We start from the raw sequence: 12,976 nt of genomic DNA on the forward strand, positions 1-12,976 counted from the left end.
TTAAAAAAAATCAAGAATGCTGTTAAGATTAATATTAACATTTTTTATTAAAAAAAATCATCTAAAATTATAGGATTATAACATGCAAAGGAAGGAAGTTATCGTAAATCATGCATGATCCACAATTTCCACCATTGATTTCCATTTCAAACCAAACCACATAAATTCAAACCCAATTCAATTCAATCCAATCCAATCCTCTTATTAGTTATTACCACCCCCAATAATTCAATTCTAATTCCAATTCCAATTTCATTCCATTCGCGGAGCACATATACATCTAATGGAAACCCCTACATCCGCGAAAGGCAACCAGCTGAAATCCTCCTCCTTCCGCCTCCGCTCACCCTCCCTCAACTCCGTCCGCCTCCGCCGCATCTTCGACCTCTTCGACACCAACCATGACGACCTCATCACCGTCGACGAGCTCAGCCGCGCCCTAATCCTCCTAGGCCTCGACACCAACATCAGCGAGCTAGACTCCATCATCCGAACCTTCATCCAGCCCGGCAACACCGGCCTCACGTTCGACGACTTCCAGGCATTGCATAAGGAGATTGACGACCTCTTCTTCCAGCTGGATGACAATGAGGACTTGAGTAATAATAATAACGATGATGATAATGAGGATGAAGGTGGCGGTGAGGAGGCGGATATGACGGAGGCGTTTAAGGTGTTTGATGAGGATGGAGACGGGTTTATTTCGGCCCAGGAGTTGCAGACCGTGTTGGTGAAGTTGGGGTTTGCGGAAGGGAATGAGATTGGGAGAGTGGAGATGATGATTTCGTCCGTTGATCGGAATCATGATGGTCGTGTCGACTTTACCGAGTTTAAGGATATGATGCGGAATGTTGTGGTTCTCAGGTGAACAGGTAGGTGTGTGATCATGGGTTCTCCAGCGGCCGAGACATTTTAATGTAATGTCTCGGCCGCTAGAGTTTATTCTCTGTTTTGGATATTGTATACTTATGTAATATATTGATGACTAGGTATATCGAAATGATATGAATTTAACAATGTTTTAGATGATTATAATTAACAGACATAATGTAACATCATTCATTCACGTATTTATCATTCAGTTTCGATTTCGTATTTTGTTTTATATACGTGATGTATGTAATAGTTGAATATTGAATGAAATGTCTTGCTCACATTTATTCTCTCTCGTTTACGACATGTAATATATATGCACCCTAGCTCTCTATAGGTTTTTATTGATGAAGATCTTATGGCTCTATTGATTTTATTCTTGAAGCTATTGGCGCATTGTGTGTTGAGTGAACTACGCTTATCATCCTCACGTGAAATATGAAATTGTGCTTTGATGGGAAACGGAAGAAAAGGCTATGGAAATTTAACTGCGCTTCAGAACGCCAAACTTCCATCAAAATCCATAAACCGCTAAAGAGCAACCTTGTTTGAGAAATGAGCCAACGCATTAAGAATATTTCCAAGTTACATACAACAGTCATATTAGAGACACAAAAGGCTTTACCATCTAGAATATTACATAACATAAATCACATAACATGAAACATGGTAAGTAAGCAGAAGTTACTAGTTAATATATATATTTTGTAACATATGATTTGATCGAATAGCCAATAGCCAATAAGTAATCTAAAAGTCAATAGCCATCCGATAAGTAACCTAAAATGTCAATCGCCATCCAATAAATAATCAAAAAGTTTCACAACGAAAACACTCATCATACGTGCAGTGAGTAAATGTGAATCATTTTTTAGGCCTCCGGAAACAAAACTTTTAAAAGGAATCCCACATATATGAGCCTATAATTTATACGTGAAGCATTTTCAATGGCTTGTGGCTTTAAGTGATGCAACCATCACATGTGGATTCTTTAGCTACTTGAAATATAGCATTTGTCTTGCTATTAGACTAAATTATACATGAGAATTCCACATAATAGAAAATGTCACCTCTATATGAGGGTGATACTGCTGGCGGCTACACTAATCAAATAAAACCAACAAGCAGATCACGAGTAATCCTCAATATAACTAGGCTACAAAGCTAACCAAGTCGGTCTCACATGAAAATACTAGGTTGTGCGGTTTATGTACCATTACCACTGCCACTACGCACCAAATGGGACCACATAATAGACTTGGTATTTACACTAGTTTTAACTCATCGTCATTTTCTAAATATCTATAAACATTGGCACGGGACTTAATTACAACTTAATATGTTGATTGTCAAATTTAATATGATAGTATACCAATCTTAAGGGGAGATTAATACAAGGAAATATGTGTAAGACAATAAATGGACAATAAATAGCATAGAATGTATCAAGTTTGATCCCAGTGTGGTAAATGTAAATCATAAGTCCAAAAGAGTGAACATATTTGCAACAAATAACAAATGATTTACCAAACAGATTCACAAACACAAATATATTGACAAACAGTATCAAAGTCAACTGTTTGAATGAAGTAATTTAAGATAGATTACCAAACATAGAAATCGTGGAAGACAAATCGGTCCCAAACATAATCCTCGAACACCAAATTGCATGTTGAATGTCGAGGTGACCTTGGCATTGCGAGAGCGTTTTTTGCTTCTTTCGGATGACAGGTTCACCTCACGTTGCGTATATGATTAAATTTGTTTAGAAAAAAACAAAAAGCCTCCTGGCATTTCATGCAAAATTATCATGTCAATGCAATGTCATGCCAATTGCCGCCATGGGCGGATCTACAGTAGTAACGGGTGGTTCCGCGGAACCACCCGAGTTTCGAAATTATAGTGTATTTATATATAGAAAATAATAAAGGAACCACCTTATAAATTATACAGGAACCATCTTAAAAAATATAAAGTGCATGCCCGGCTGGTAGTTTGTGGGTTTTGTAACCCGGAGGTCGCAAGTTCTATTCCCGTTTTTAACAGTTTTTTTTTTTTTTTTTTTTTACTAAGTTACCCTAAGTGCCTAACTGATGTTAGCCTGTTAGGGTTTTTTATAACATAAGCAAAGCAGCTCAGCAGCTGCAGCGCCTCTGTCCACCACTCCACCCTCAGCTCAGCCACTCCGGCACATCGCCTCCGCCTCTGATTGAATCAGTCACACGTAAACGGTAAACCGAACTGGTTTCAAACCCCTGAACCAATCCTTGCCCCCATAAAAATCAATTCCAACAAAAACCGATATTGACCAAACTAAACCCGGTTGTCCACACCGTCGTCCGTCGCTGCAGACTGGTGTCCTTTGCCTGCTCACTAGTCACTGCTCCTTGTAGGTATTTTTTTGCTTCTTGTATGATTCATTTTATTTAATCCATTCGAAATGATTATTGAAAGTAGTTTGCTTTGTGAAAATCTTTTTGAAAGAGAGTGTTGTATTCTAGTTATCCGATTCATATTGATCCAACCCAGTCCTTCTTATGACGATTCCCGAATCCAGGGATGCCCTCCACCTGTTCGACGATTTGTCTGAGTGAAAATTTGTTTTGATATTTGTAACTTTATTTTTTATTTATTTCACTAAATAAACTTATGTGAATAACTTTATTTTTTTTATTTATTTCAAATAAACCCAGTCCTTCTTGTAACTTATGTTAACTCTGAAAATTTGTTTTGATATTTGTAACTTTATTTTTTTTATTTATTCGAAATGATTATTGAAAGTAGTTTGCTTTGTGATTAATGATAACCATCTGCATTCACCAACACTAAATAAACTTATGTGAATAAAACAAATAAAGCTCAATCAAACAACACACATTGGCAGTTACAATAAAGCCTTAATGATTATTGGTTTTAATTTGTTAGTTTGTTAGTTTTTGTTAGTTTCTTAGTTTTAAATTTGTTAGTTTGAAATTGTTGATTTGTAGGTATTTTGAATATGAAGAGATATTATCAAAGTGAACCATCGAACCTTGGATCATCATCTTCAAGTAGTAAACCATTAAAAATAAATATAAGAATTTTTTTTAATTCATAAAGACTATTGTATTGATATTATGTGTTTTTTAATTTCTAATGACGGTGTCTCTTTTATTATTTTATCGTATTTTTATTATGTAATGAACTTTTCCCGAACCATCGAACCGACCCGAACCTCAAACCGACCCGGAATTTTATATACCCGACTCGGTGAAATTGAAACATATAAAAGTAGTGAACCACCCAAAAAAAATTCCTGGATCCGCCACTGATTGCCGCACACGATTTTTAATATTAGTAACAATTTTTTTGGGTCTCAATATCAAATTCCTTCACCCTTACATAGTTTCTATCAAGTGCAAGTTATTTTTCATAAACGTTAAATTAAAACCAAGAAAATAGATTTTTAACCAAATAAACTCAAATAAAAAGTCATCTTCATTATTTAAAAATACTATAAAAAAAGAAAAGAGTTTGACGTGTAAAATGATCTTCAAACTTTTGTTGTTTTAGACTTTTTTTTTGAACAAATCCCCTAAAACTACTCATGCCCCTCCAATTTAATGTGTTGAAGCAAAACAAGTTTTTGATCACAAACAATGGCCTAAGGTTTGGTGGCTGTCCTTATTGACATGCCAAAACATTTCATCCACCATCTTCCCTCCCATCATCTATAGCGGGACGGGGCGGTGGTGTGGCGAAACAATGTCATCATCCATTGACAATGGTGGTGGTAAGGCGGTACAATGGCAAAAGATTATGGTTGTAGCCGAACCAACCCGTGAATCAGCAGTTGCTCTCCATTATGTTTTATCGCGTGTAATTTATGAAAATGACATATTGTATCTTCTTCATGTTGAGCATCCTACATTTTGGAAGCATGGAATGTCATGTTTCAAGAAACACTCATCTTCAACCGCCCTCATGGCATCCACCACGGAGACACATGGTTTTAAGGGTGGTGTTTGCGGTTGCATTGGCGGGGATGTTGACTTTCTTGACCAAATGAAGAGCGCGTGGAAGGTTGTGCACCCTCGTTTGAAGGTGAATGTGTCGAGGGTCGAAACCAACGCTAAAGATAAAGCTTATATGATTATGTCACAAACCAAAGCGCATGGAATTGACCTTCTTGTTGTAGGAAAACGTCAAAGTTTAGCTAATGCAATATTAGGGTAAGTTGTTTATTGTTCTTGCCAATTTCCCATAATTTGACTCCAGAAAGGACAAACTTATAAATCTAATTACCAACATTACCATTGAATTAGAGGTGTAAACAACCCGAGTCATTTATGAGTTGTTCGCATAAAGTTAGAACTGAGCCGAGCTTAAAAGAATTCTAAATTTGATACTATATCGAGCTTGATTAAAATGGTGAGTCTAAACAAACCTATTATTTATGTAAGGCTATAAATCAAAGAACCATGCTTGCACTTGGCTCGGCCCTGCTCGGATCATTTTGCACCCCTACATGAAACTTGTTCTAAATTTGAAAATCCTATTATCGTAAAAGAAACCCGCATACTTTCATAAAACATCCGGCTAAGTCCCTCAACATTTTATGTGACTGATCAAGCCTTTGTAGTTTGTTACATAGGTTAAACATGTACTTTATAAGTTCAACATGTTACATGTTAGCCAGGGCCGACCTTAGAGTATGGCAGAGTGGTTGACGGCCACATGCCCGACACCCCACTAGGCCTGATTTTTTTTATAAAAATTATATGTATTTTTATGGAAAAAAATATGTATAATCAATGTTTCAACACAATTACATAACAGCGAGCTTGGTCTAGTGGCAAAAGGGTATGACATCTAACCAAAAAGTTGTGGGTTCTAGTCTTATTTGAGACATTTTTAAGCCCATTTAAAATTAAATTGTTTAAACAAAAAAAATGTTCGTTTTACCTAAGGCCCAAAATATTTTTTGCCTTCTCGGAGCCGGCTCTGATGTTAGCCCATTCACGGCACACTTACAACTATATTACAGCCCATTTAGAACACTCCAACCCTTTTAGATCAACAAAATTTTGATTTAAAGTTAATGTCTTTGGCACGGATAAATAGTGTTTGGGCTCATCAATTTCAACCAGCTAACCCATCAACCAGACACGATTACCACCACTAATTATAATAAGTTGAAACTTGAATTTTGGATGCAGGCAGAGGATAAATGGGACAATAAGAGAGACAGCAGAGTATTTGGTAGAATACAGCAAATGCACTTGTGTTGTGGTTCAAAGAAAGGGCCCAACCGAAGGCTATCTTCTGCATACAAAAAACCATAGAAATTTTTGGCTTTTAGCATAAAACAAAAGTCCTTCAATTTGCTTAAATAAATATCCTCATTCCTCTGTTTTTTTGTTGCATTAGATGACATAACTATGCTAGATCGTGTGAAACGCCATGTTTGACGTTTGAAGTCAATATGAATGGAAACCGTGTTTGACCGCAAAAGCGAAATCTGAAAAAAAAAACGACTAGAAAAGTACATGTAAAAATGTATAACACAAAAGATTGCGTTGATCAAGAATATTTGAATTACATGATTTATGGGTTGTTCCAAGTCATAGTCAAAGTCAACATTTTGTTCATTTACGGTTAATTACAAAGAAGAGTCGGCAAACTGGACGAGTCATTTTTGACCCGTTTATTTATGAACAAGTCAATTCGGGCTGTGTAACGGGTCAAACAGATAAATCAAGAAAATGAAACGGGTCGCGTAATTATACTTTTGTTGCAACTGGTAAACCTCTAAAAGGAGTAAATTAGATTAATCATCTTACTAATCTATTAAATCAACACAATTTTGCCACATGTTGGGGTGTCAACCTAGGCCTCCATATCATCTCATTTCTATTCTAAGACTCTCTAATATGTTGCCATGTGTCATCTTACATACTATTTAACCTTAGATATTTCCACCATCATTTTAATCATTTTAATTTCTCTCTCTCTCTCTCTCTCTCGCCTTAATTACTAACTCCACCTTCTTCTATATTCCGGTAATGTAGATCGAGATTAATCGTTTTTCGGTAATGGCCAACAATGTTATTTGATTTTCCGGCAAGGGAATATCTTTTTCCGATAAGGTTTTCCGATATGGTTTTATATTTATTTGAATTGTTATATGATTTTCTAATAATTTCTTTAGGTAGTATATCAAAATCCAAGATTAAATTGATATTTTGAAGTTATTACGGTTTTCCGGTAAGATTTTTGTTTTCCGTTTTTGTTTGTATTTAATCTCTCTCTCTCTCTCTCTCTCTAACTCTACCATCCACAATCTTCTATATTCCGGTAATGTAGATCGAGATTAATCATTTTCCGGTAAGGTAATATATTATACTTTAATGGCCAACAATGTTATATGATTTTTTGGCAGTGTTATATCTTTTTCTACAACATCATATTTACTTCCGGTTATTGTAGATCTAATCTTTTTATCTTTATTTTCATTGTTAACTAATTTTTTTTTAAATCAGTTTAGGTTCTAAATCAAAAACGGCGATTAAGCTAATATTTCTACGTTTTTAGGTTTTTCCGGTAAGTTTTTCGGTTCATGTGTTATACCTATAACAATGGTTGTTTTATATTTATTTGAAGTTTTATATTTTTCCTGTATTTTTCTTTACATGTTGTTCTTCTAGGTTCCAAATAAAAAATTTCATCCATGGACATTATCATTATTCTTTTTCCGGTAAGGCCAATAATAAATTGTAAATCAGTGGTTTAACATTCTATAACATATAGCATTACCGCGATTACTTTTTTTATTTCTAAAACGATTACAATTTCGGAATTTAAATTCCAAATTTAAGTTAAATTTGAAATTTGTAAATGGTAAGTCAATATTCCAAAACGTCTAAACTTACCATCATTACAATTTCTTATTTTCTAAAACGATTTGATTTAAAAAGTTTAAATTTCCAAATTTAAATTAAAGTTGATTTTTTATTTAATTGCTGGTCAAACGTTTAAGTTGGTAAGTTAAACGATTTGATTTAAAAAGTTTAAATTTCCAAACGATTTGATTTAAAAAGTTTAAATTTCCAAATTTAAATTAAAGTTGATTTTTTTATTTAATTGTTAGTCAAACGTTTAAGTTGGTAAGTTAAACGATTTGATTAAAAAGTTTAAATTTTCAAATTTAAATTAAAGTTGATTTTTTTATTTAATTGTTGGTCAAACGTTTAAGTTGGTCAAACATTTTTAAATTATATGGTCAAACATTAAAGTTCAATTTAACTTTAAGTTGAACTTTTTAAATGGCTGATTAAACAAACATTCATAATGTCTAAAATTACCATCACAAAAAATTTATTATTTCTAAAACGATTTAATTTAAAATTTATAAATTTTCAATTTTAAATTAAAGTTGAATTTTATGAATTACTGGGTAAATATTTCATAACATGTAACATTACCACGATTAAAATTTATTATTTGTAAAACGAATATTAATATTTAATTTTCTCATTTCAGGTTATGTTCCCAACTTGATACAGCTAATTTCATGGGTTGAAGATTTGTTGATAAGATATCTTATTTTTTGTTTAATATTGATGTATATTTTTGTTATTATTCATGTATTTTATTTTTCACAATTCATGTAATTTATTTGAATTTCATATAATCAATCATATATAGTTGTTGGTTTTGTCCATTTAATATATTTTAATCAGAACCGATGTATTAAAGAAAATTTTTATTTTTATATCTTATATTTATCTATTTATATAGTTTTGTCCATTTAATATAATTTATAATAATTATTATAATTTTAGTAATTTTGTTATTATTAATTTATTACCTTTTCTAATTAGTTATTATATCTTATTTTGACAGAAATAATAACATTTACTTCTTACCATTTTTATATTTCAATATATTTGATTTAAAACATTATTATTTTATTATATTGTAAGATACATTATATTTTCTAACATTTACACATTTCCATCTTTTTTGTTTGACCAATGTACATGAGCCATAAATGTCACAATTAATGCTAATAGGTGTCATCATTTGGTTATGGAAACTGTAACAATTAATGCACTATAAAAATTCGAAATATTATTTGAATTTGAATTCTAAAAAAAATATATATTACAGTTGGTTATGGAAAATTTTTGTTTCCATTGTCAATATTTATTGTTTATTAGTTTCCAATCTCCACAATTTTCTTATCTTATATGTTTGACCAGTTTATAATTAGACATAAATATCTCAATTAATGATAATGGGTTTTTAACAAAATTGAATGCATATTTCTTTGACTGTAATAAAATAATATTAATTATGAATCGACTAAAAAAGTAATAATTTCAAGATTACATTATGACATGATTTTTGTAATATTTTTTTGTATTTAGGATCTTTGACTATAACAAATTTTGTTTAACAATTTTGGTAAACCGATTTATAACTTAAATAACAATTTATTATATTCTAATTTAATCAAATCATATAATAAAGTTTAAAGTCATTATTTATAATTATTACTTTTTATGTGTATTCAAATTAATAATTCGAATTTCAAATAAATAAGTTGAGTATAATTTATTTATTTATTTTTTGAATTGACTACAATGTGGGTCGATGTTTTCTAAAATTTTTAAAGTTAATAACTTTCTTTAATATTGTTGACCGACCATTTAATATATTCTAATTTAATTTATTTTCTTAATATGTACTCAACATAAAATGTCAATATCTTAAATACGTGTTTATTACATTTTCTGTTTGTACGGGATATTCATATACGTTCGTTAGTAATGTCTTTAATAATATTCTCATTTAAATATAACAATTAATTTTCACGTTTTTAATATATTTTTTTTATTAAAATACATGTATATATGGTATATATATTTTTGTATCATATTTTTTCACCTTTAAATATTTTCAAAGTCAACATAAATTTTTTTAATCTTTCCAAAGTTATTTGAAAATTAATTTACTGTAAATCGTTTTTATGTTTTGTAAGTTTAACAAAATATTAATGTCTTGTAAATCGTTTTTATGTTTTGCAAGTTTAACAAAACATTAATGTCATTGATTTAAAAGTTTGTTGCAAGATTGGTCAAAACTAAAAAAAAAATCATAATTTTTTGAAGTTGATTACTTCCAATTTTTTTTATATTTTGTAACTATTTTGAAAATATTTCAAAACGGGTTGTTTTAAATGAGTATCAAATTTGTTATGTATAAAATTACGGCCAAAAAAGATTTTTATTGATATATGATTTTGGTTTAATGGTTTAAGTTAGAAAGATGCTTTATGTTGTCGTTTTACTTTGTTTGTTGTTGTATGTTATTTTGTTTTAATAAAAACAACTTTATTAATGTTCAAATGTTACTCATTATTAAATATATTTAATATTGATGCTAATGTTTTATTATATTTTCAGGTGGTGAAGCAAAATGAGTTTATTTTGGTATAATTTTTTAAAGAAGTTGATGGTGGTTTAATATGAAAGTACATGTTTATGTCTTTTGTTGATGTTTTTTGGTTGTTCGATGTACATTAACTTATTGACACTTTTGACTTTTAAGATCTAAACAATGTAAATGGTTAACGTTTTGGTCCGAAAGTTTGAAGAAGTATTGTGTTGCTTGAATTTGTTGTTTAAATTTATTATGTTTGTTATGTTCAAATTAACTTCCTGTAATTTAAAAGTTTTAATATTAAGACAATGTAAATCTATTACTTTTTGGTTGGTATGGTAATGTGTTTAGTGACAATGTAAATCTATTAAGTTTTAATAGTTAAAGAAACATTATGTTTGTTTAAATTGATGGTTAAGTTGATTATGTTTAGTGACAATTTATTCCACCCACGTGTCACGCGGGTATATACCCTAGTTAGTCATTACATTAGTATTTATTTATATGTTAACACATGACATCAGCTGCACATAATTCCAAAGTTGCATCAATTTGTAAAGTAAAAACACGTTCAGATTTTCAACTTTACACGTGAAGTTGTGAACTACTGTATCAGATAGGAAACAACTTCAAATCACAATTTTGTTGAAATCAGGCCTTTATGCACAAATAGGATATTAGGCGTTCTGGCCCAAGTTCGGTTTGACACCGGTTTCTAAAGGAGTAATCGGGACTGATAGGAACCAGTTAACATAAACGGTTATGATATCGGTTTCGAAACCCAAACGGGTTTTTGTGCACCTCTACATGTTGGGTTTAGTGGAGCCCAGATTTGAGCCGGACTAGAAGATAAATTAAAATGGTAGATTAATTAAATTGAAAACTTTTAATTAACACATTGTATGTTTTATTAGAGAACAAGTTGAAAACCCAAAGTTTTATCTCTGTGTGTTGTAATTTTGTAATACCTTGTCAGTTTAGTACTCGGAGTAAATGTCTATTAAATTTCCCGTTACATTTTTTTTACACATTTTGATATTAATAAAAAAACAAATAAAATTTCTATTTACTAACAAACATAAATAATAATTTGTAAGTTGATATGAAGAAGAAAATATGAATCACGTTTTGAGTTTGACACGATCAACTCAATGCCTCATTTTATTTCGGGAACTCAAAGGAGATATTGCTTTTGAGTCCTTTTATTATAGTGTAGATTAAATTTGCAACAAATAAGCTTTTCATAATCAACTTGTCTCTTTTATTTATAGTATAACTAGGGGTGGCAAACGGGCAATGACACGACCTGAAACCAACACAAAAAAAAAAGTTTTGCGTCGACTAACACGACCTGTTTAATGACGAGTTGGCTTCAGGTTGACCTGTATAAAAACGGTTTAACTTGTTAAGTATTTAAAAAACTCTTCTGTAGTTATATTTTATTTATGTTTAATCCATTTTCCGGTTTTGTTAATACACACGTGTAGTTTCCAATTCATTCTCAAGATTTTTAACAACTTTAAGATTAGAAAAAAAAAAATCATATTACTCGTATTAGTCTATTGGTCTTAAATTATATCAATTTTAATTTTAATATTTTTCTGAAAAATGGGTTGTGTTCGGGTTGACCCGAATTTATGTGTGTGCAAGTTAGAGTCGAAATCTTTTACATGAATAATAATATTGGCCGGGTTCAGGTTTCACATTCTTTAAAACTTTATGAAAGTTGAGCATTAATCAATTAAACTATGTTGATAATATAAGGAAAATAGAAACAAAATGGAAAGAAAATGTATTCGTCCCGTATATTCGGAAGGATTCCAATTGCAATTAAAGAGGATGAATATGCATATGGCGTTTATTTCGTAGCATTTGGATGACTTCAGTCACTCCATATATATCTATCTATCTATCTATCACCTGAAACTTCGTAACCAATTGACTTAATCTAATTGCTCATCAATCATTCCAAATAACCATTCAATTCAATTCAGTTTGCGTCTTTCTCAAGGTTTCATTCCATCATCATCTTCTTAATTATTAACCTTTTTCTTTCCGCTTTATATATTTATTTACTTTACTCCTTTTCTTTTTGTATTATCAGTGAGTGCAATTTACTGTTTTTTATGTTTTATGGCATTGATTCTCATATGGGTTTATGCAGTTTCTCTTGATTGGTTAGTCTTCTTTGCAATTTATGATCAGTTAGTTCAGTTTCATGACTGAATGCAATTTAATTGGTTGTTTTTTTTAATGTTCAATGACATTGATTCTTATCTGGGTGTATACTAGTTTTCTTGATCTGTAATTCAAGATTAATTCATTAAGTTTCATGAGATTTTGTTCATAAAATCTGGAAGCTTAATTTGCATGTATGAATGAAATTAACTGTTTTTCGTGTTCTATAACATCAGTTCTCATCTGGGTTTATGCTACTTTTCTTTGCATTTCAAGATCGATTAACTCGATGACTTTTTTCTTTATAAAAGTTTGATAGAACAAACTTTTCATTTGCTTATGTCAGCTGATTTTAAGGATACGTATTGTTTCAAATCTGAGATGTTCAATTACAGAGTAACTTTGACTTTTATTTTGACTGCAGAGTCAAAGGATTTGAGGAGAGTTGCAAGTTATTGTAGTTGAGCAATTTGGATTAAAAAAGAGAAATAAATTGAGG

The 12,976-nt window shown here is 31.0% G+C and overlaps 2 protein-coding genes across 2 annotated transcripts; both read left to right on the forward strand.

The window, feature by feature from the left end:
- Positions 1–236: 236 nt before the first annotated feature.
- Positions 237–887, forward strand: LOC143562534 (calcium-binding protein CML42-like). Its single transcript, XM_077050308.1, has one exon. It carries the CDS (start codon positions 284–286, stop codon positions 866–868), a length of 585 nt encoding a protein of 194 aa, XP_076906423.1. The 5' UTR covers positions 237–283; the 3' UTR covers positions 869–887.
- Positions 888–4,617: 3,730 nt separating this feature from the next.
- Positions 4,618–5,088, forward strand: LOC143562541 (uncharacterized). Its single transcript, XM_077050315.1, has one exon. It carries the CDS (start codon positions 4,618–4,620, stop codon positions 5,086–5,088), a length of 471 nt encoding a protein of 156 aa, XP_076906430.1.
- Positions 5,089–12,976: the final 7,888 nt, after the last annotated feature.

The sequence above is a fragment of the Bidens hawaiensis genome, unplaced genomic scaffold (assembly GCF_021521415.1).
Source record: "Bidens hawaiensis isolate Kalapana, Puna unplaced genomic scaffold, B.hawaiensis_p1.1 tig00021032_1, whole genome shotgun sequence".
NCBI lineage: Eukaryota > Viridiplantae > Streptophyta > Magnoliopsida > Asterales > Asteraceae > Bidens > Bidens hawaiensis.